The 24,246-nt window shown below is 37.9% G+C and overlaps 1 protein-coding gene across 2 annotated transcripts in view; it reads right to left on the reverse strand.

Annotated features, from left to right (window-relative positions):
• Positions 1-2,340: 2,340 nt before the first annotated feature.
• Positions 2,341-24,246, reverse strand: part of LOC103556881 (potassium channel subfamily K member 16-like) — a 31,870-nt gene continuing 9,964 nt past the window's right edge. The window contains exons 2-8 of one of the 2 annotated variants that reach the window (XM_008529183.2): positions 16,457-16,517; positions 15,428-15,621; positions 13,884-14,062; positions 10,409-10,523; positions 8,037-8,203; positions 5,039-5,207; positions 2,341-2,722 (exon numbers count right to left, since the gene is read on the reverse strand). In XM_008529183.2, coding sequence (XP_008527405.2) covers positions 2,478-2,722; positions 5,039-5,207; positions 8,037-8,203; positions 10,409-10,523; positions 13,884-14,062; positions 15,428-15,464 — 912 coding nt within the window. In that variant the 5' untranslated portion in view covers positions 15,465-15,621; positions 16,457-16,517 and the 3' untranslated portion in view covers positions 2,341-2,477. Of the gene's footprint in view, positions 2,723-5,038; positions 5,208-8,036; positions 8,204-10,408; positions 10,524-13,883; positions 14,063-15,427; positions 15,622-16,456; positions 16,518-24,246 lie in introns of those variants that run through there. The other variant, XM_070594278.1, reaches the window with a different exon arrangement.

Below are 24,246 nucleotides of genomic sequence, written 5' to 3' on the forward strand. Positions count from 1 at the left end.
TCTTCTGCTTGTTTTAGTATGGTGAACCTCTCTAGTGAACTTTTTATTTCAGTTATTGCTCCATGATTTCTGTTTGGTACTTTTTCATATTTTCTCTCTCTGTTGAAGTTGTCACTTTATTCATGCATTGTTCTCCTGATCATGAAGAGCATCTTTATAATAGTTATCTTGAATTCTCTGTCAGATAAATCTTCTATCTCCATTTCACTAAAGTCAGTTTCTGGAGATTTACCTTGTAATTTTGTTTGGGAGGTGTTTCCTTGTTTCTTTGTTTTCTTGACTCTTTGCATTGATATCTGTGCATTAAGCAAAACAGCCACCTCTCTCAGTCTTCACAGACTGTGTGAGAACTTTCCAAGTTATTCATGACACCGTGCTGAAGCTGTCCCCTGCCCAATGAGGAAAAACCCGAAACCGTGGTAGATGTTATCTGGCCAGATCTCTCACTCAAGCAGTTATACCAAAAGATGAAGGCCTTGGCTTCTTCTCCAGCACAATACTGGGCAATGACTCATTCATCTTTAAGAACTTCACCTGAGTGGACTTTTTGAGCCTGTCTAAATTTTTACCCACTCCACAGTTCCATTTGGAACCTTATGAATGACTAGTTCTTGCTCCCCATTATTACCACATCCATCCAGTGGCCAACATGAAGAAACTGTCCTTGTGATTAACAGACTCTGAGCATCACAAAACCTTCAGAGTTTTTCTTCTCTCCTGAACTGTTTCAGCTCAGTCTTATCCCATCCACACTCTTCAGTCCCCCATGAATCCTCTTTCTACCCAAGATGCAGCTCCATTCTGTAGCCATCAAACCTCCTTGTGTTCTCAACCTCATGTCTTGCCCTACTGCTCTCTTCTCAGTCTTCCCTTTTCTAGGCACTATCAAGCCTTAGGCCTTTGCCTCCAACCTTCCCAGCCTTCTCCACCTACTAGACTCTTCTTCAGCCATCCTGACTCAGCTCACTGTCACCTTCTTGTTGATGCTGACTCTGATTCTCTTTAGCTATAACCTAGGCTTCTCCTTCTTTGATCCCAATGTACTTTGATCCTAATTATGGTATTCATTTATTTATATAAATGGCATGTGAACACTAGAAGACATAAATCTGTGCTCTGTACCTAGGTCTTCAAAATGTAAATGCTAAATTTATTTGGATTATTTCATATTTTTCTTACAGTATATAAAAGATGAGTTGGGGACACTGCTATGCTTGAATGAACTATGTTCACTATCAGACTTTCTGAGTGACTTGGGCAAATTATCATAGATCTATTGCTTCATTTGTAAAATGGTATTATTTACCTACTTCTAAGGTTATTGTGAGGATTAGATAAAATGATAAATGCAAAATACTTAGCATATAAGTGCTCAATACATTTTAGTTTTTAATACATTTACCTCAGTGACTAGCACACAAAAGGCATTCATTTTCTGTATCTAATATTAGTCAGTGTTTAATTACCATTCAGGCAGTGACTATATCTTCATTTCATATTCCTCACAGTGCTTAGGGAAGACACATACACAGGTTAGGTCCTCAATTAATTTGGTTAAGTACATTAATCAGAAAATAGCTTTGTCACCTTGGGTTGTGGAAGGATTTCTAAAACAAGATGGAAAAAGTAGTCGTTATAAAAGAAAAGATGAACTACATTCTAATTAAGAGCTTCTGTTTATCAAAAGCTACCATAAAGATGGGACAGATGAGTCACAAACTGGATATGATATCTACAATAAATATAACTGAAAGTAGATTCGTATTCAGAATTTATTAAAAAGAAAATAACTCCTACAAACTACTAAATAGAAGACAAATAACGAGTAGAAAAAATGGGCAAAATTCATGAAGAGGGAATTCACACAAAACAAACAAATGAATAAGAATAGCCAGAAACACAAGGTGCTCATCCTCTATAGTAAACAAGAATAACCAAAGCAAAACTACAGTGAGATAGCATTTTATACCCATTACACAGACAAAAATTTTAAATCTGACAACATCAAGTTAAAGTGAAAACATGGAATGATAGAAAGTCAAATGCCCTTCTGGTGTGAGCAGAAGTAGAGTAAGTATTTTAAAAAATAACTTGGTAATGATGCACTAACAACGTGGATGGATATGACTGTTGCCTCTGGGGAGCCAGGAGGATGGACTGGGGATGTGCACAGAGTTAGCTTCAATTATATTCTCGTTACTTCTACTTCACAAGTTGTATGGTGGGTTCATGGGATTTTATTGCTCTTTTTAACATGCGATTGCATAAATTATTTTTATTGTATCAAATATTACATAAAGAAAGGTTTTGAAATGAAAGGTCCAATGATGACAGTTGGGCTTTTGTATTTTTAATTAGTTATTTATTATAATTCAAAATAAAATATGAATTACAAAACTTCACTGTGGATGTGACCCAGATGGCAGGTTAATGAAGAAAACACATTTATTCTCTTCTGCATCATCATGTCCCTTTTTTTATTTCACAAGAGAAGTTTGAGACTCTCTCTCTGATTGTTCACTCAAAGCCCAGAAAAATGAAGTTTTCGTAGACGACGTTTCTTCTGTTTGACTTAACGTATTGCAAGTGAGGGTTTTTTTAGTTTTTTCCAAAATTTTTGAAAACAAATCAAACATAAGAGTAATCCAAGTAAGACCAAAGGTATACCAAAGTATTATTATTGCTGGGTAAAGTCGTGTATGTTTCTGAGGGGGATACGTATCTAAAGGCAAAAAGTAAATCACGTTTAAATCATTGGAAGATAACTTTTGCCTCTGATCTTCTCTTCTCCCTCATAAACTATACCAGACCAGTGGAAACTCATAAAAATGTCTACATTTAGAGTCTAATCACTGTTTATTAAATGCCAACCAGAAATTAAGAAGCAGTACTTCCGAAATGACTATCATATTGAATGAGAATATGGGATTATAGTTACAAAATTTTGTTTACATTAAGCTTTTTTGTAACATATCTATTATGTGAAGGGAAAAAAGCTCTATTTCTATGTATGATTTCAAAAGTATCTATGCAAATCTATTGAGCTGAATTCTGAACATCTTACAGCATGAGCTGGAGTCCAGATGTGCCATAAAACTTTGAGACATACGTTAATGTGACCATTTCTTTGCTTTCATTGCTGCTAAGGATTTACTAACATAAAATATAAAAACCTTTTTTTAAAAAAGAGCCTTTTAAAAGAAACTCAAATTTTTTTTAAAAAAAAATGATGTGGGGCCCGCCCCGTGGCCAAGCGGTTAAGGTCGTGCACTTTGGCGGCCCAGGGTTTTGCTGGTTCAGATCCTGGGCATGGACATTGCACCGCTTGTCAGGCCATGCTGAGGCGGCGTCCCACATAGCACAACCAGAGGCACTCACAACTAGAATATACAGCTATGTACTGGGGGGCTTTGGGGAGAAGAAGAAAAGAAATAAAAGATTGGCAACAGTTGTTAGCTCAGGTGCCAATCTTTAAAAAAGAAGAAGGAAAAAAATGATGTAGCCATTCACAAATATACATTCCTACTCTGCCACTGATTTGTTCTTTATGGCTACAAACATGCCAGATTTTTTTTTTAACTTTTTATTGTAAAAAGTAATTTGAAATAACAACTAGAAACACAAAGAAAAAATACCCATAATCCTGACAACCATCTCACACTACATTGAAACTCAATGAACATTGGCTTCATTCTCTCAATCTTTACACTATTTTTGCCTCAAATATCCTTAAAACTAACACTGTGTATCAAAAGGTAAATAACCATAAGAACTCTGGTCACATTCTGGCATTTGCTAATAAAGACTATATATCCTTCAGTGAAGACTTGCCAAGGAGCACAGGATAAACTATAGGTATCCAGCAAAAGCACACGTTTTAATTGCATTTAACATTATATTTATTATATATATTTTATTTATTTATATATATTATATATATTTATTAATATATTTAACATTATATTATTATCATTTATGGCTTATCGTAGCCTGAATTGTAATTATCTATTTATATGTCTACATCCTACCCACTCCAATGTGTGCTCCTTATAGATAGGAGCCAAGTTTTAGTCAATGTTGATTCCCCAGCACAAATCACTCAAGACTTTCATATGGTAAGAAAGGCTCAAGAAATACTCATCGCTAGACTGGTTGAGTGGCTAGTTGATTGGGAGAAAAAAATCAACTAGTTCAAAGTTTCCCTCATCCCAGCTATTTTATATTAGATCAAATTGAATCCTACTGGTCAAGTAGCTTGTCCAAGTTGACCTGCATAGATCGTAGTAGATGAAACATCAATGATCAGCTTCTTAGCTCTGTGCTTATGGTGGTAGAAAACTGATTCTTCTACGTAGGTGTGAGGTGTGTGCATGTATGCATAATTGGGTGCTATGCCTATGTTCTTTGGGCTAATTTTAAAAAAATATGTTAATGGTAAGAATAATGCCTGATATTATGATGTTAATTCGAGGCAGAAATGAATCAAGATCAGTGGAAAAGTTTTCCAAAATGTATAGCCTGGAAATTTGCTTTGTTCCTTTAAAGAACCCACCAATACAAAAAGACCTTATAGAAATAATCCTTCTTACAAGGCTTCTTGGATATTTTCCTGTTGAATTTAGGTATATACATGAACACTTAATGTCTGAGGGTCTTTATTTCCTCCTGATGTGTATTTATTCCAAGGTGAAAGTGGACTGAAAGTACATGTTGCATGGGATTCACCCTTTGTACTCACTATTTTCATCTCACATGAACTTTGAATACCTGTATGAGTAAGTGGTGACATGCTTTGAAAAGAATTCCTCTGTTCCATTTTCCTATAATCAATTTACTCTGTGGCCTGAACAAAGAACGTTGATGGAAAGGAATTATTTTGGATTCTTTCGTGGATTGTCAGGTGACTGGAGTTTTGACCTCTACCCTAACTCCTATAGATAAATGCTATATTTTGAATTATACTTTACTTCCAATCCTGTTGATTCGGTGACTATTAATGCTAATACAATTCTAAGATTAATAACATCAGTTGACTTACCTATTACATAGTCACCAAACCCAATGGTACTTAAGGAAATGAATGCAAAATATAATCCTTCCTCATAAGTCCAACCCTCTGTATGCGTGAAAATTAGTGGTGGTAGCAGGATGAAAATGAGGAGTCCAGTTACCAAGAAAAAGACGAGCATGCAAATTTTAACTTGTCCCTAAAAAAATGAAAAAAGTGAGAAGGAAAGAAGGAAGGAAGGAAAGAAAGAAGGAAGGAATGGGAGGGAAGGTAGGGGAGAGAAAAAAAGGGGAAGGGAAGGGAGAGGGGGGAAGGGAAGAGGAAGGAAGGAAGAAAAGAAAGAAGGAAGATGTTAATATCAATCCAACAGCCATCAGAGAGCTATGGTTGACTAAGCTACCATTTGCCCCTTTCAGATCCTTTCCTGACCAAGGGCTTGCGTGCTGAATCCTACCATACTCTGACTTGCAGACTTCCTCTGCATCTAGGAGTATTTCCCAGCTCTGTCAACTGAACCATCTTCTTCCTTATGAATCTCTGTTCTTGACCCTTTATTTCAGTTTTCTCTCTTCGTGCATTTTGTTGCACTTTGCATAGTTTTAATGTAAAACAATTTACATTCCTGCCATGCCTAGGTCTCCGACTACAATGTTCATTTGCTCTGTGACCTGCTCACTCCCACTTCCAGCTCTGGGTCCCACTGGCTGTGCAAAAGGGTAGGATAGACGGTCACCATCTGGAAGTTCAGGACATTAACTTTTTGAGGCAAATAAAAGAATCATATTTTGTTAAAAGACATTTCAGCACCTCAAACTATAACAAAAAATAAATGTATTTTCCCATCTAAAAACTGGATATTACATTTACAATTCTGTATCATATTAATTGATTAAATGCTTGTTGTGGTATAATTCAAATTCATTCAACAAGTGTTTACTGAGTTTTTCCCATTAGTAAGTACCATCGGAGGTACTCAAGGTACAAAGTAAAAATAAGACAGTTTGTTCACACAGAGATTACAGTTTTGTTGGGGGGAGGAGGAGAGACAGACAGGTAAACCAATATTAGAAATAACATGTTTTAAACTTTCACTTATAGAGTACCTCATATGGGACAGACACTATGCTAAGGGCTATACATATTTTTTTGACTTATTATGGTAAAGGGATCTCAGAAATATTTCCTTAAATTTTAGCATTTATATAATATGCTGATTCAGTGATTACATTGTATTGTGGGATTTGCAGTACTTTCTAAATTTGGTGGGCTATGGAGCTGATGTTATAGAATTTTTATATATCTTGTTTCTCCAGAGATTTGGGAACAGAGACTTCTTATCAACTTTGCAGATCAACTTTGCAGATGCTTCTTATCAACCTATATAACACACCCAGAGCAGGAGAGAGCGGAATTAGAGGAGAGTGGAAGAAACAGGTAGAGGATTTCCAGTTTATATTTTGGAACTGTTAAGGAGATTTGGGAACAAGAGGAAATTGATATCGAGGATTTTCTTTTCTGTGGGAACCACTGTTAATAGCTCCTTTTGTTTAACTTTGTATGGTGGTGGCAAGCTCAGAGCATTCTATATCACTGACAAAATTTTATTTGGGTCATGCTATTATCTGGTGAACTTGAGTGACCCTGTCTGATGAGGTTGTTTAGACATCTTTATAAGCATGTAATAAGGTACAACCTCGGCCTTGTGCTGGCTTTAGAAGGCAAAGTCCAAGAGATCTTAAGTTTCTGAAATGACCAAATCTTTAATACCAGAGATAATTGCAAGGACTGATAACGTGGCCCCAGGAAAACAAAATGGGCAAAATCTTTTTAGATGCTATGTGATCTCCTTCCTTGAAGGAGAAAGAAACTTCTCTGGTTGAACTATTTCACAGAGGATTTTTGGTCCCTAATGAATGCTCAAAGATTTTGCCCCTCTTTCCACCTCTCCCAGAATCCACCTGCAAGAGAGAATTGCTGGTAGGAATGGGTCAAGTACAAGAGCATTCACTAACCACCATCTTGGAGTAACTGGTCAAATAATCTCCCAGGACTTTCTTTCTCCTGACTTCACTTCCTTGAGACTGGGGAAGTAGCACCAGCCAGGATCTGCTCTTACTCAGCACTGCTCTTTCCTGAGAAGGCCTGGGGCAGCTGGCTTAGACTAAGCTGTTTAGACATTGAGCTGGCCTTATAGTTATTACTCTTAAGCTAGTGAGTGTGAATCCAAAGAGGAAGTCCTGAGGAGCACCCTGCCTCAGTCATCTATTTAAACTGGATGAGCTAGTCCTGCAGGGTTATTACTAAAATTCAGCCTGCTTCACAAGATTACCTCGTGCAAACCCTCCTGGTAATAAAAGCAAATATCTTCCGGTCTTGTCATCTCTGCATATCTCTTTCTGGGATGCCTGGAATATTAGGAATGGACTATCCATCCATGTCATCTATCTTTATTTTGCTTTGCCCCAACTCGACACATTTGTCTAACAGTTTTCCAAATACCCTCTCCTAATTATATACTTCTGTAATCTGTAGCCTTAAATAATTTCTTGCCCTTAGCAGTGTCAAGAAAGGAATTGTGAGATAAAAGAGCTCAGACTCTAGCATCAGAAGAATTGAATTCAAGTTGATAACTTCCTCTAGAAAATCTAGATGTTAGGTTTTACCATACTTACCTCATAGAGCGCTTCAGGGAATCAAATAAAATCACACCTGTGCAACTGCATTTATACCATAATATTCTACAAGAATTCTTTGAAATAATACTCCTATTCTCCGAAGAAGAAAAATAAAGCACTGTAGTTATTTTGGTATTATTACCCTTTTCTCGATCTAGAAGTTCCACTAAAAATAGGGCAAGCATACCAAATATGTGTGTGTGTATATACATGTACATATACGTATAATAATACAGATTATTTTTAGCTTGTATTTAACAAGAATTTATTAAGGGTTGTGTACTTATTCTTTGTAAGATTATGAATCCAAGCATATGTAAGAAAATTTTAAAATACCATTTAGTAAACATTACCTCTTTGATTCCCATATTCTGAAGGTATTTCCCAAGTCCTGAAAGTGGTTGTGAGATTGCTTTACTCACAAGTTCCAGGAAGATGATAGTGAGAGGGATCCCCAGTAAAGCATAGAAGACACAGAACAGCTGGCCCATGGGGGTTCTGGGGGCAATTGTCCCGTAGCCTGATGGATGAGAAGAGGCGAATTTAATATCCACTCAACATTAATACCCTCTGGAACACACACTTTTGGTGTTGTATTGTTGACAATATTTATTATGAAAGCCCCAGCAGTACACATAGTTTTTAAAACAAAACGTACTATTGAGTCATTTAACATCCAGAAATTTCTCCTAAGGAGATGATCAGAAAAGTTAGAAGTGTGTAAAAATATCACCAAAGCATTATTTAAGTGAAAAATGGGAACTAACATAAATGGCTAACATTAGAAGAGATATGCTGAGTAAAATGGTCCAATAAAATATCTTGCAGTCTTTAAGAATTACGTTGCGCAAGCATATTCAGTGATATGGAAAACTAATCATATATTGCTGGGGGAAAAAGATTTTTTTGTAGATTTTGCTATAATCATTCATAATGGGTGTATTTATGGGATAAAGAAAAGAAAAATGGAGAAATTTGCTACTTTGCATATAGTCAAGCTTGAATAAGCCAATCTCTATTACTGAATCTTATTTTAATTTATACATGTTGGTATTTGCTGCCTTATGTATAGAACAAAATTTAGCAAAATCTCATTTCTCTAAGTTGTGGATTTGGGATTGCTTTTGTGAAAACATGTTACACAGACACACACACACATAATTGATGACCTGAATAGTTTTATTCCTTCTGTGCTCATGACTCTTAAGTTTAATTTTTATTTTCAATGATATAAAAGAATAAGAATGCAATATCACCATAAAAAGGTGGAGGAGAAGAATGCTATACCAAAGTTTCACAGTTTTTCATGGAGTTTACACAAAAACTCCCTTGGCTGCCTGTGGTAATATTTTAAACAGCCTGGCAATGTTAAAGCTATTACAACAAACGAGGAGTTCATGCCCATTTAAAGCCATGTCTGAACTCATATAAATTCATAGTTTTCCTTAACTCACATGTTTAAAAGAATTTGTTCTAACAACAAAGACAAAGTAGGCTTATTGACGGTTTTCAGGACTGAGATATCAGCACTACCTCCATTCTGCAGACAAGATGATACTTTGATTCCATCTCAACAAGATAAAAATGTCAGAACACCAGATGACAGAAAACAGTCAAGTGGGCTCACCTCCTTTAATTCCCTGTGAAACAGAGCCATTGGGCGCTGTTGAACTGCCTGAAGCTAAGATTATTTCTCTACAGTGGCCCAGAGCTGGAGTGGCTCACTGGGCTTGGGGTCAGATGACAAAAGGCATGCCCACCATTCAGCTGGGCCTCTGTGGGCACTACCAAGCCGTGCACCAAGGTAGGAGGGACATTCAGACCTCTGCTGTTATTCTCCTCAGGGCAGAATCCATGGGTTATGGTGACATCTGTTCCCAACACTCTGACCTCATGTGGATCCCTGAAATCCAAGATTCTCCCAATTTTTTCACTGAAATACAATAAACAAGTGAGACTGGTTTCTAAACTAATGTGGTCATCTGGCTGGGAATTTGCAGGCATTACATTCTTCGTCACTGTGAACATGCATCCTATTTTCAGTAAAGGAAAATAGACCTGAGCAGGCCATACTTGAGAATAACAACCTTTGCTTATTAACCATCTCCAGTGCCACGAGAAGAAACATTCCACGGCAGTGCCAGCCATCTGTGGCAGTCTACAGTGGCATTTCCCAGGACTCTCCGAGCGTCTTTGACAACAGCTATCTTAAGGTACGTTTATGCCTTTTGGAAACACTAAAAGCCCTTGGTTGATAATAAAATATCTTAGAAGTGTCTAAAGTTTAGCAGAAACCTGTGGTAACTGTTTGTTTTTAAATCACAAAATTCTCCAGCTAAGTTCTAGCCGAATTCCAAGGAGACTTATAGACTTCTTAGTTCTATCAGGAGTCCTAGAAAATCTGGCTGGTTCAGGCTTTGCTACTTATCTCACCAGTATGTTGGAAGACTAGATGGAAATACCATGGCCAAGATGACCCACTCAAGAGAAAAGGCACACAGAATTTGCTAACGAAGAGACAAATGATCTAAAAATTCAAAATAAAGGGGAAGCTGCATGTATTGATGAAGCATCCTCTTAAAAAAAAGAAAGCTGTTCTAAATTTGCAGGTTGAAGGGTTATGGCTCATGTAGACAAAGCTCCGTGCTATGATAAAATTTTAAATGATTGGCACCCTAATAAGAAATAAAAATAAATTACACTAAAAATAAAGTACTATACTCACCTATTGTGGTTAATGTGTATGCCACAAATGAAATAGAGTTCTTAAAATTCCAACTTAGATAAAGAGTTCCATTTTTTAAGGGGATTATTCCATTTTTTACAGAAAAAGTCAGTGTCTACAAGTTAAAACAAAACAAAAAGAAGTAAGGATTAATTTGATGAAATATATGACCTTTCCCTTAAAGCAATATAGGAAAAAATCCACGTATGTGGAATTTAGATTCTGGCAGGGGGAAATAAACATAAGCATTAGATAATATATTAGGAGGTGATCAGAGACAAGTAGGGCAGAGTAAGGTGGAACAGCAGTTTTGGGAGGGGGATAGTCAGGGAAAGTCTCGTTGAGAAGATACGATTTGAGCAAGGACTCGAAGGCAGTGAGAAAGTTAGCCAAACAAGTATTTGCGGAAAGAACACTACAAGCAAAGGAAACACCTAGATCACAGGTAAGAGCCTGGAATATTCTAGAGCAAAGTTGAGGACAAAGTGAAAGAAGAGGAAGTAAGAGAGGAAATAGAGGAGTAGCAGATCACGTAAGATCAAAGAACTTCAGCTTTCAGTCTGAGTGAAATGGAGAGGGTCACTGAAGGTTTTGAGCAGAGAAGTTGACTTACAAACCAAAAGGAGACCAAAAGGGTCACTTCTGCTGCTGTATTTAGAAGAGAATGCAGAGAGCAAAGTCAAAGCCAGGAGATTGTTAGGAGAATGTTGCAGAACTCCAGAAGCTCCAGAAGAGACTAGATGGTGGCCCAGTGAGATGGGGTGGCAACAGTGTTGGTGACAAGAAGCAGTGAGACTCTGATAGGTTTTGAAGGTCCAGCTAGCAGGATTTCCTGAGAGATTCAAACTGAGTCTAAGAGGAGGAGCATAGTCAAGGATGACTCCAAGACTTTTCATGGGAGCAACTAAAAGAATGGAATTGCCATCAAGTGAGGTGAGGAAGGCTGTGGTGGTTGAGGGTGGGTGGAAAAATGTCCTTTTTAAAGGGAAAGAGCAGGTGTTCATTTCTGGAAGTCATGAATCTGAGTAGTTTGTTAGACATCCAAGTGGAGGTTTTAAATAGGCAAGTGGATAGACAATCTGGAATTTGTGAGAAAGACCTCAGCCCAAGATATAAATTTGGGAGTTGTCGGCATGTTAAAAGGCCATGAGATAGATGAACCACAAAGGAAATGAGCATAAAGAGAAAAGTTCTGAGGACTGAGCCCAGGAGCCCTTCAATATTAAGAGATTATTGAGAAGAATGGAACAACTGGCAAAATAGGAGGAAAATCAGAATTAGAATGTGGTGTCTTGGAAGCTGTGTGAAGAAAGCCAATGCTGCTAACAGGTTACATGCGAGGAGGACAGATTGTAAGCAAATTTTAATTATGGCCACTTTCTTGAGTGAATCTAGGAGGGGTGTGTGTAGACTGCTGATTGAAATGGTGGACACCATAATCATTTGTAAATAGCACACAAAGAATGACATAAAGATGACATTAGGGCTACCTGTGATTTAAAGGAGTGGGATGGGCTCCTTTTTCTTGCCTGTTCCCCTAAAATTCCATTAAAATAACACTAAAAGTACATAAAACAAAATAGCAAAACACAGTATTGAAAAGCAAGAATCATAGGTAAATCTGAATTGTGAAGAATTTCTAAAAGATGTAAAAGAAATGAAATTGATTGCTAAAGAAAGAGACAAAAAGTCCAAAACTGAAAAGAAAAATAGGAGCAATGTGCTATGGAAATGAATGCTGCTTTTCACATAAAAATCCCAACGGCACTTCAAGCTCAGCATCATTCATTAGACATGGGCCAGGTAGATGCACATAATAGCTATTAAAGGAAGGAAGGGAGGAAAGGATGAAGGAAGGAAGAAAAGGAGGAAGGGATGGAGGTGGGAGGGAGGGAGGTTTTGCTCCCAATGCTCTATAAGATTTATGCAGGTCTCCTATCAAAACTAAGCAAAAATAGCATAAAATGATGATTGCACAACTCTAATATACTAAAAACCATTGAATTGAAAACTTTAAATAAGTGAATTGTAGCATGTGAATAATATCTCAATAAAGCTGTCATGTTTGAAAAGCACATAATGATTTATGTGATCACCACCACAATCAAGAATACAGAGCTATTCTATCAACAAAACACGAAGATGTTTTATAGTCACGTTTTGCCGCCTCCACCCTCCGTCGCTGACCTCTGGTAACCACTCATCTGTTTTCCAGCACTATAATGTTAGTTTAATGCTTTTTAAAGAATTCCAGACATTTACTGAAATTCTCTATCCTCTATTAGATTTTCTTAAACTATTAACCACACTTATTTTAAAGTTTTTAGATGATAACTCCGCATCAAATTATTAGTGAGTCTCTTTCTAGTGTCTGTGATTTCACCTAGTTTCCAGTCAACTGTCTCTACTTTTAATCACACTTCCTAACTTTTAATTGGGTGCGGCCATAGTACATGAAAATTTGTAGAGATTCTGGTTGACGTTATTTCTTTAAAGAGGGGACGGGGTTTTATTTGACAGGCAGATGGAATAGAGGCAGATCACCTTGATCCTGCTTAAAATTAATTTTATACTTTTTTAGGGCTTCCTCTGTTTTCAATTTTATTTCTAGATGTGGCATTTCTAGGATCTCAATGGAAAGCCTGTGGTGTTTACCAAGTCCCTCTAACCTGGTGAGCCTTGACCTCCAGTTTTAGTCTCCCTGGCACCAGACAGCTCTATATAGCTCTTTGCAATCACAGATGCTGCTTTCATGTGCTTTCCTGAGGGCGTACTCTGCACACACGATTTCGGAGTTGGCCAACAGCTGGAGCGGGATTCGTAACAGGTTTGGAATTTGAGGGCTTTCTCACTCTGAGGATTCCTCCTCTTGGGATTTTCTCCCAAAATTCCAACCACTGTTGGAGCCCCCAAGTTCTGACTTTTTGTCTCCTCAGCCCAGAAAGACTGCTGCTTTCTGCTTGGGCTCATTGACCGGTACAAGCAGGGTTAACTGGAAAGTGCCCACAGAGGAAAAGACAGGTGGACGTGGAACTCAGCTCATGTGCTTTCTTTAAATGGTCACCCCCTTTTGGGTCCTGCCTGCTTTGCTTATACTCCTGTGTTTTCAGACAGTTCTTTTCAAATATTTGTTTTGCTCTATAATTGTTATCAGTGGGAGAGTGAGTCCAATCCTGGCTGTTCTTCCGACTCTCGCACAGGATACCTCTGAGAGTCCAGATGCCCGTGCAATGTCTGCTCTGTCATTTCCCCTCTGACTGTATTGTCCCACCCTTCACATTCTCATACGGTTGTCTTCATATCTCCTTCCACTACGAAGGCTTATCTTTTTCTTCATCTCTCTTCAGATGACAGAAAACTAGTGCTAGTTCAGGTAAAACACATAGGAAGGCATTCTATAAAATCTATCTTTGGCTCTCTTCCACACAATTGGCACATTTATAACTCTCAAAAACAAAGCACCTTTATCTCTTACCTGAAGAAAGATTTCAAGTTCATCTGAAGTTATGCAGGCGTAGTTCTTCATTAAAGCTGCTTTGGCCTCCAAAAAGGAATTTCTCAACTCCTCCTGCTTGTCTGTCTCCAGAACCTGAAATATCTTTGCCCCCATCAAGTAGTAGCCCACAACGGCAATCAACAGTATGCACCTAGAGACTTGAGAAGCAACCACCTCTATTAGAAAACTAAAGACCAGAGGAATGAGAGGCACAGGAGGTCAGACTGCCGTAACGGAAAATAGCTCCTCCCCAAAACAGAAAACAGACAACAAAAAAGATCTCCTCCTCATAAAGAAAAATAGCAATCTTATATTTAAACAAATATACAAAAGTAAACAATCCCAAAATATGCATGGCAAAATTAAATTTGAACTCCAATTGTATTCTGATATGAAATATCCTGAACTGTGAAAATTCAGGGGAATAAACTCTGTTTCTGGGGAATGTTAGTCAACTTAAGAGGAGAGGAGGGGACTTCGTCAAATACTGCTATTTAAGGATTCATAGACTGGCATTTAGAGGCAGATGAGTCTAGTATAGTTTATTCTTGGGGAAATGTTTTTGTAGGTTCAAAAATATGTCTTATTAGTTAGCTTGCCCAATTCAGATGAATTTGGTTGGATTATCTAAGCTAAGGTCTCTTTTTCTATCTTCATTTCTGGTTCCTCTCTGTGCTGCTCAGCATGAAAGAATAAAAACTACTTATTGAGTAGAAACATAACTATTATCTTACTACCTATTGAGTAGAATAATAATCATTATCTTGCTGAGACCCGACTCTGATATGAGACCTGACAAGGCAGCCCAATGATTGTCTCGATTCCCATAGAAATTCTTTGGAGATATACCAGATTTTTATATGGCTGCCCCATCAAATCACACCTACATCCCTATCAATCTCTTCCATCAGAAACTGACTCAGACCTCAGTAGCACAGGCCCCAGGCACTATGGAATCACTTTGTTATTGTGTGATTTACAAACTGAAAAATATACTTTGGAAATGTCATAGAACAATTAGAAACACTTCTTCAAGTTGGTACATATTAAAGTCAATATACCAATTGGAGTAAATACTTTAAAATATCAAATGCACCAACATAGAAATGATAGATTCTTCAAAGGACAATAAATTTAATCTTTCTGTATACAGATAGTTCAACTTACGTTAAAACAATAAAAGTGGTAACTAATTTTTTTCCAGATTTGCAGTATGATTACATTGTTTGCTAGTCTATGTTTAAACTGAAGAGTAATATTAGATTCCAAAAAGAAAGAGACCGGAGTAAAGCAGAATCTATCAGATTCATTGTTATTTTTATTGTACTCTATGAATAAGGAGAAAAATAAAAATTCTAAGATTCACCATCAGAGTATGAAAAAGGAAAATGCATTCAGTGATCTGTCAAGAAACACTTATTATGGTTTTAAAAACAACCCCCTGGAAAGTCTTCACCCAAGACTAGGCCAGAGCTTCTCAGGCTAAGCTTCCACTCACACAGAACATCTTAAAGCAGTCCTACCTTTAGAGGAAGATTTGTCTTTATCTTTCTTTCCCATGGTGGGCTCAGGCAACAGCCCTGCAGCATCTGAGCGGTGATGTAGATTCTGGGTGATCTCATAGCAACATCACAATTATTCCTGGAACCTGGGGAGTGGCTGGTTCTATAGACAGTGCCCCTCCCTTTAGTTACAATGGATTCGTTGCCCAGGGCTGCTGTAATAAATTACCACAGCCTTAGTGGCTTAGAACAACACAAATTTTGATTACAGTTCTAGAGGTCATATATTCAAAGTGGGTCTCACTGAGCTACAGTCAAGGTGTCTGCGGGGCTGCCCTCCTTCTGGAGGCACTAGGGGAGTATCTGTTTCCTTACCTTTTCCAATTTATAGAGGCCATCTGCATTCCTTGGCTCATATCTCTTCCTCCACCTTCAAAGTCAGCAGCACAGCATCTTCAAACTTCCTCTGATGCTGACTCTCCTGCCTCCCTCTTTTGTTGATAAGGGCCCTCATGAATACCTTGTTCCCACCCTGATAATCCAGAGTAATCACCCCATCTCAAGGTCAGCTGATTGGGGACCTTAATTTCTCCCTTGCCAAATAAAAGAACATATATATTAAACAAAATAATAAAATTAAAAATCTTGGCTGAAATTAAGGGTTCAATAAAGTGTGACTATTTTTAGTACCATGTAAATGACTAGCATAGGGACTGATGTAGAGTAGCTGGCCACTAAATTCAAATTATAACTATTAATAAGTGGTAACTACTATTAAATTTAACATGGGTCATGCATCCTATTCATTGGGTTATTTCTCACAATAATTTCACAGATATATAGAGATTTATATTATTTTATATATTATATATAGATATGCAATATATGTCTGCTATATGGATTTGTCAGGATTCATTTGGTTAAAAGTGATAAAACCCAACTCAAATTTTCTTGAATAAAAGTAAGAAATTTATCAGCTTACATACCTGAGAAATCTAGGCATGGATGATGCCTGGAGCAGACAGTATTGGTACTTGCCCCGATACCTACCTCTCCGCAGTGGAGATCCAAGAACTCTTATCTGGCTTTGGGAGCAGGGCCAGCCATCACACTGGGTAAGGCAGAAAGGTCAAAGGGTTAATGTCCCTGAAAGCAGTCACAAACCAATGATGGGAGCTGGTGAAAAACTTCTCTAGCTTCCGCCCAGGGTTGCCTCAGAGAGGAAGACACATCTCAGGACCTCCCCTAGACTCTCTCCCCAGTTCCTCACTGGGGTTGAGCCACAGAGGCCCACAGTATTAACATGCTTGAAAATGCATCCTTTATGGCCTTCTTCCACTTTTCAATCTCATTCCCCCACCTCCTTACCAGTATTTCTTGGGTTCTCCTCTCAAATAAATTGCTTGTACTCAACTTCATAGCCATGCCTGAACACTTGGACAGTAAACCCACCAGGTATTCCCTCCAGATAGTGTCACAACTAATCTTAGTATGGCATTCTACCTGGTAAGTGTGACAGTGATGAGGAGTGAACTCAGAGGGTTGAGCTTCGTGCCCAGTCAAAGTTGGAGGAGTACAGGGATTTAGAGAATCGGCGAATGATGAAATTCATCCTAGTTATTTCTTAGTCCCTTAACCTTGTTAATCATTCCTAGTTTTGGGGGAGGTGGATAACCGATTTAATTGCAGTGTCCTTCTGAGACTAGCCTATTAGGAATCCTGGAAGAGTTGAAAGAAGAATGTTGGAGGGGTGGGAGTGGAGATCTTCCCCCAGGGCTGGGGGAGAGGTTGTCTTCCTGGGAACATGTAGAATTCTGCAGCCAGGGCCATCGCATACAGCCTGGAAGGCTGTGCATGACCCTATTCCAGAGCCCACCATCTCCTGAGATGCCAGCGTGTATGGTCACCCCTGGAGCTGTCCTGCGCCACATCTGCATCTCTACAGAGCGCCTATCCATAGCTCTCTCAAATCCGGAACTAAGAGCTAAAGCTTGCGAAGGAGTGGTCTCACCATGAGCACTGTTAACAGTAATGAGAAATTAAAATAGCCTAATCAATAAAGCATTGGTTAGTAAATAGAATCTTCAGCTGAGTTTTAAAAATGTGTTAAATCTATATAAGACGTAGAAAGAGATACGGATATGTAAAATAGGAAAGGAACGGTATAAAAATTGTGCTGATTTTATATTTACATTTGTATGCAAATGCATCAGTAAGTATGCTTTGGTGTTGATTCAAAGGTACTATATCTAACGGAAGGACGGCAAGACAGAATTCTCATTGCTACGTTTCCTGACGCCAGCCTCCAAGGTCAGAGGCCCTTTCAAACCTTTAGTGTAGGCTTTCCATGCAACGCTGCCTGTCATCTGTCTAAGTCAGGTCCATCCAGGATCATGCTACCTATGTTTGTTTTTGTTTTTAAAGATTGACACCTGAGCTAACATCGGTTGCCAATCTTCTTTTTTCCTTCTTCTTCTCCTCAAAGCCCCCCAGTACAAAGTTGTATATTCTAGTTGCAGGTCCTTCTGGTTGCGCTATGTGGGATGCTGCCTCAGCATGGCCTGATGAGCGGCGCCATGTCCACGTCCAGGATCTGAACAGGCAAAACCCTGGGCTGCCGAAGCGGAGCACGAGAACTTAACCACTCAGCCATAGGGCCGTCCCCACTACCCATGTTTTTATAACCAGATCTGCTAGACACAGTCTTAGAAAAGATAAATACGGTGGTTAAGATGAAATATAAATGCAAAATCTTGAGTGTATGTTACTACGTGAAACGAGCCAATTCTGCTCTGTGAAGTCAGCTAGGAATTAGGATCCCATTTGCACAATAACAGATGCAGAGTTTCTGAATTCTCCAGAGCCGTGTACCTGTCTCCCAGCCCTGACTCACCTTCTCAAGTGGACCTGGTGACTAGAAATGATGCCCTAGGTAAGGACTTGGTCTATACACAGTGGAATCCTTGACAAAGGTCTCATTTTGATTGTCTTCTTTCTATGTTTGAATTGGTGACACACACACTCATTGCACCCAACCCCTGGCCAAGCAAGCTGCAAGTTTACTTTGAATCATCTGCCCGACTGTGTACTGTGTCTTTCTACTTCTTATGGATGGGAGGTACCCATCCATATTTCAGCATACTTGATGTACCTGTAACGGTATGGACCCTCAGAAATAAAATTTGATGAGCCAATGATAATGTTGTTTGTTTATTTTTAGGGATGAACTTGAGATTCAAGGAAGCAAGTAACTGAAATTCAGTGGATTTCTTATTTTTACTCTATGAGAAAACAACAAAACCCTTGAAAAAACTCTCAGCTGAGAAGTTGTAGGGTCTCTCCATTGAATCTAAAAGATTGGCAAAGTTCGTAGGCAAAATAGTGAAGCTGACCCAACCTGACGGCAAACAGCTGCTTTCAGTGTACAATTAGAAGAATTCAGTTTGTTTGAGATAGAAAAAAAAAGACGGATTTTTAAATTTCAAAATTAAGGGGGAAAAGTTCCCTACTTTCATTAGTTAAATGTATGATATCATTTTAAATAATTTATACTTAACGTGTACGTTAATGTTTGCTTTTAAAAATAATTTCTTGAGCTTTCTAAGAGAACTTTAAACTTAGAACTCTGAATTTGTAAATTTAATGTAAACCATTTGGGTTTTTAAATGGTGTTTGACAATCTCTGTGCTTTAAAAAATGTTTCTGTTTGGAAAAGATACCTTCTGAGCAACCAATTAAAATACTTGAGAACATAAACTTTCCATTTATAAAAGGAGTAAAAACAAACATTTTTTCAAACTTGTTTTCATTTTTTCATATTCTTTTGAAAGAATATGTATAACTGTTTTTGCATTAAAAATGGATGCAAAATGAAAAAGTACATATAACATTTCTCGGTTTCAAGATAAATTCTGAATCCATTTGTCTAAAATGTTTGTATAAGTTAAACTGTGTTTTAACTAACACTTCTGTTTCTTGACAAAAATTTATGTAAAAAAATAAATTTAATTCCTGTGCATTTCAGAACTATAGCATGGCAAAACACACTAAGATATAATCTTATATGTGTAAATGGGAATATAGTTTTAGTTGTATATGACAAGGTCCAAAATAAGTGTCTTGAATAAGTTAGTTAGAAGTTTATTTTTCTCTCATTTCCCAGACTGGAAATACACAGTGCAATGTTGGTTTAAAGGATCTGCTCCATGAGGTCGTTCAGGGACCCAGACTCCTTCTATATTGTTGTACCTTCTCTAGGATGCTCACTTGCTTTCATGGTCCATAATGGCTCACCACCTCATCCACAGTTGAGGCAAGGTAGGAAAAAAGGGCAGAATAGAGCACACCTCTACTGTAAAGGTGCGAGCCTGAATTTGGACACAACACCACCATTTATATATGTTGACCAGAACCTAGTCTCATGACCACATCGAGGTGCAAGGGAGACTGGGACTCGGGGAAAATTCGAAACCTCTCTTATTATAGAGAACAAAGAGAAAGGTATGGGGCAGCTAGCAAGCAGTCTCCTTCACAGACTGCCTCTTAAGCCATCCAAATATCCAAGTGCACATGGCTTATCTTCCCTTTTCCCACAGTAGATGCTCTCAAAGTCATATCCAGTTATATTATGAAGTTCAAAGTCCAGGATCTCTTGGTGATGGGCGCTTCTCTCCATTACGTGGCTCCTTTTGCTCTGATCACCTACAGTCTAAGAGAAAGGTTTTTTTTCCCCACCAACAAAGATAGATTTGGAACAGAAAAGGGGAAAGGAAGAAACACCACAGTCGTTTCCATAGCAGTAGTCACGTCCTTCTGTTAGGACTGGGAAGATCCCCTGTCCTGGTGATAGAGTAAGTCCCTGATTGAGCTCTCAGAGAGGAACGCCCTTGCTTCCTTGACCTCCAGCTCTGGGAGTTAATTCCTTGCCCATTGGCCCCTGTTCCACATCTGAAGCACCCTAGAGAGCAAACTTGGGGACCACACAGCTTGTTTGTGCAGCCCACTTCCTGTTGGAGCATGTTTACAAATCCAGAGGTTGCTTAGAGAGACAAATCTAATATATATGAAATCGTAAGTTCCTACTACTACTTCCAATTCCAATCATACACCACAGGATTCTTCACCTCCTGTTCATTCTATGTTTGCACCACATTAACCTCTCAGTAAGAGCCCGTTTCCCAACAATATCAATATCTATCTGTCCTCACTTGCTCAATTCTAAAATGTGCACAAATAATTTCAGAATTACTACATCAATGCCTTTACTAACAACAAATCTACTAAGTAGTGTTTACTATTTCTTTAAAGTCCTTTTTGTCCTTGGAATATATTCCATTAAGGGTGTACCTCAAAGTACTATATTCAAAAGTCACTTAGATTAATTATTTTTGTTCTGTGTGGTTATGTTATCATTTGGTATACGCTGAGGTTTATTTGTTTCTGTTTGCATTTGATTTCTGAGTTTTTCCCATACTTTCTGATTTATCAGTTACTTTTGGCCAATAGAAATACCAATAAAGACTCATCCCCAAAAAGGAGATTATAAGGAAAATGTTGATTTCCTTGGTGTGTAAGGTGCACTTCTACACCAAGAAAGACAAAGACATAAACACAAGTTCACCAAAAAAATTCTAAATGGCCAATATATGAATTAATAGGACCTACCCCACTGTACTATCCTGAGAAGAAAATAAGATGCATGATTATCTTAGTGGTTGGCCACACAGTGAGTTCCTAAATAGATACTAGGGATGATGATCGTGATCATTGCTCTCAGAGAAATCTGAAGAAACACAATGATGTACTATTTTTCACATTTCAGATTAGACAAGTTTTTAAAAATTATTTTTAGGGGCCAGCCTGGTGGCATAGTGGTTGGGTTCACGCACTCCACTTTGGTGGCCCAGGGTATGTGGGTTCAGATTCTGGGTGCGAGCCTACACACCACTCATCAAGCCTTGCTGTGGTGGCATCCCACATAAAAAATAGAGGAAGATTGGCACAGACGTTAGTTCAGGGACAATCTTCCACAAGCAAAAAGAGGAAGATTGACAACAGATGTTAGCTCAGGGCCAATCTTCCTCAAACACACATAAAAAATTATTTTTAATATAGTAGTAATAGGTAGTGTTGGTGACAGTATTAAGAAAACAACTATTCTATATACTTTTGTGGAAATATAAATTGTTATTAACATTTTGGAGGGCAACTTAACCAGATGTACCAAAAACTTTAAAGTTTTACAAACTCTTACTCAGTAATTGCATTTTAAGGCAATTATAAAGGTATAATCAAATAAATGTGGCAAGATATTTGTGATGCTTGCAGGCCAAGAAACAAAAAAGAGCAGGAAATAACTAAAGGTCTATCCCTAAAGAATTGACTAAATGAATTATGATGCATCCAGCCTGCTCTAATTTTCTTTAGATCCACTAAATAGTTCAACTGTTTTAAAATCTTTTTACCACCAGACATTTAAAAAGAAAACATTCTAATTACTGGATGTAAAAAGAAAATGAGAGCTGTAGCTGTTGTCAATAACATCCACCCAAACCCTCTCACCCTCATCCAGTGAAAGACTTTCATGGGTCCAGGTATGTTTCCCTTCAGAAAGGATGTGTCTTACTCTTCCTGGGTCACAGGTCATCTACATGAGTCCACAGCCCTTCCAACTTAGAATGATCCTGAAGGGAAAGTTTGGGCAGGGTTTCATTCAGGCAGGATAGAGGTAATAGTGGTTGCAATAGCCCCAGAGTATCCAGAGCTCACAGCATTTATAGTGTCTCTCCAGATTGCTGTCCACCGGGGCAGAAAGCTCTTTATCCCAGTTCATGGCTATTATATCAGAAGGGACGGGGGCAGCCTCTCTCTTTGGTATGTATTTCACTTTAAGACTCAAGAAGAGAGAGCAGGTCAAACTAACATTGGCTCAACTGTTTTATCTAACTTAGAGAGTCAAGTCTAATAAATCAGAATATTCTTCTGCGTGGGTCCTGCTGACCTTCACAAACTTATCTTTTAATTCATGAGAATTCTTATTACCCAAATCTGAATACAAGTATGGCCTTGGTTGCTGTGTTTTCACAATAAGAGGAAACACATCTATAGAGCAAAGTACCCACTTACAGACAGAAGCCTGTTCAGCATCATAATCCCAACCCCCAAGTTAGCCCACCACAGTCAGAATGTTAACATTTGCCAAGACACCATAAAACGGAATCCTACACAGCAATTAAGAGACATGATGTGATCTGTATTTGTTGATGTACAGATGTACATCTGGCAAATTTTTAAGTTAAACAAGTTCCCAACAAACTATGTTTGTTGTATGTTGTATGTATGTATGTATGTTTATATACAAACAACTATGTATGGTGTTATGCCATTTTTATGGAGAATCTCAAAGGATATACAACAAAACATTAACAATATTTTGGAATATTCCTTAAGTTAATTATTTTTATTTCTATTCATGTAATCTCAATATTTTGAATCTGGTTGTTTTATTTTTACAATCATTGGGAGGTTTGTCTAATCTTAATCATTCTTGATTTTTATTATACAATTTCATCTCATTTTATAGCACTTTATTTCAACATCTTGTTTGTTTGTGCTCTTAGTTAATTTTATCCCTTTATTTGTAAAAATGACAACTGTTAGGTCACATTTTACCAGCTTGGAGATACAAAATAAGTTCACATCTCCTTTTAAGGTTTCAACCAAATGGTTTGAGTGTACATCCTCCCTTAGCACAGACTGCCCCTTTGGCCCTAACACCGTATGTCCCTGGGATGCTGTTTTTGGTCTAAGGCATCGTGCCAGAGCTGGAAGCTATCCTGTGGGGCAGAACGGGTTCCTGTCTTCACCCCACCAGCCCCAACACATCAGTCCTCTTTGACAACCATTTCTATCCTTGTGATGATTGCGTGTTTAGGGGTTATTGCTCTTCCCTATTACTGAGTCCAGGTGAGAGCCATCCAGCCCAACCACCAGTTTCAATTCATTATCAACAGATATTCAATCACTCTGACTGTCAGGAAGCAGGGACTGAGACCTGGGTCTCCTCCCCTCGTGACGCTCTGGGAATTCTCAGGCAAATTACCCACCTCCTCCCAGAGACTCCAAGTTCCTTTACCAACAGATTTTGTTACAGAAAAAAGTATGTCAGCTTCTGCCTGGACAAGTACCTCACTACATAATTAGCTTTTTTTTTTCTGATTCTAAAAATAATGCGTTCTTTTAATAAAGAATGTATGCAATAAAGAAAGGTCAAGAGGCAAAAAAATTATTGTTAATTCCAGCACAAAGATAAATGCTATTAATATTTAGATGACTTTCCTTATTGTCCTTTTATGCTTATATCGACACTTTTTTTTAGCATATAGGGATTAAACTCCACGTACATTTACTCAATATTTGCATTAAATTAACTTTACAGTAATATTTAATATACACTCACTTAACATTTATGTTCAAATTTTATAAAATCATTTGTCTTCAGAAGTATAATTTTCAAGGGCTGCGTAATATTCCCATATGTGAATGCACCACAATTTATTTAACTAAATTCTTTTTGCTGGATATTTAAGTAGTTTTCCATTTTTCTTCATTATAAATAAAGCTGAAACATTCTTGTACATAAATCTTTTTTTCATCTCTAAATATTTTTTAAGATATGTTCCCACAAAGGAATTTGCTAGACAACTCTATTCATAAAACATTTAACATCCTCCTTTGTAGGAACAGATCAAAGGGGAATGTACCTTTTTATAACCCAACGAACAAAGATGTTGCTTTAGTTTTGACTGTTTTTTTAAATTTGTGGCGTAGCAATTTGCCCT

Source organism: Equus przewalskii, chromosome 25 (genome assembly GCF_037783145.1).
Source record: "Equus przewalskii isolate Varuska chromosome 25, EquPr2, whole genome shotgun sequence".
Taxonomy (NCBI): Eukaryota; Metazoa; Chordata; class Mammalia; order Perissodactyla; family Equidae; genus Equus; species Equus przewalskii.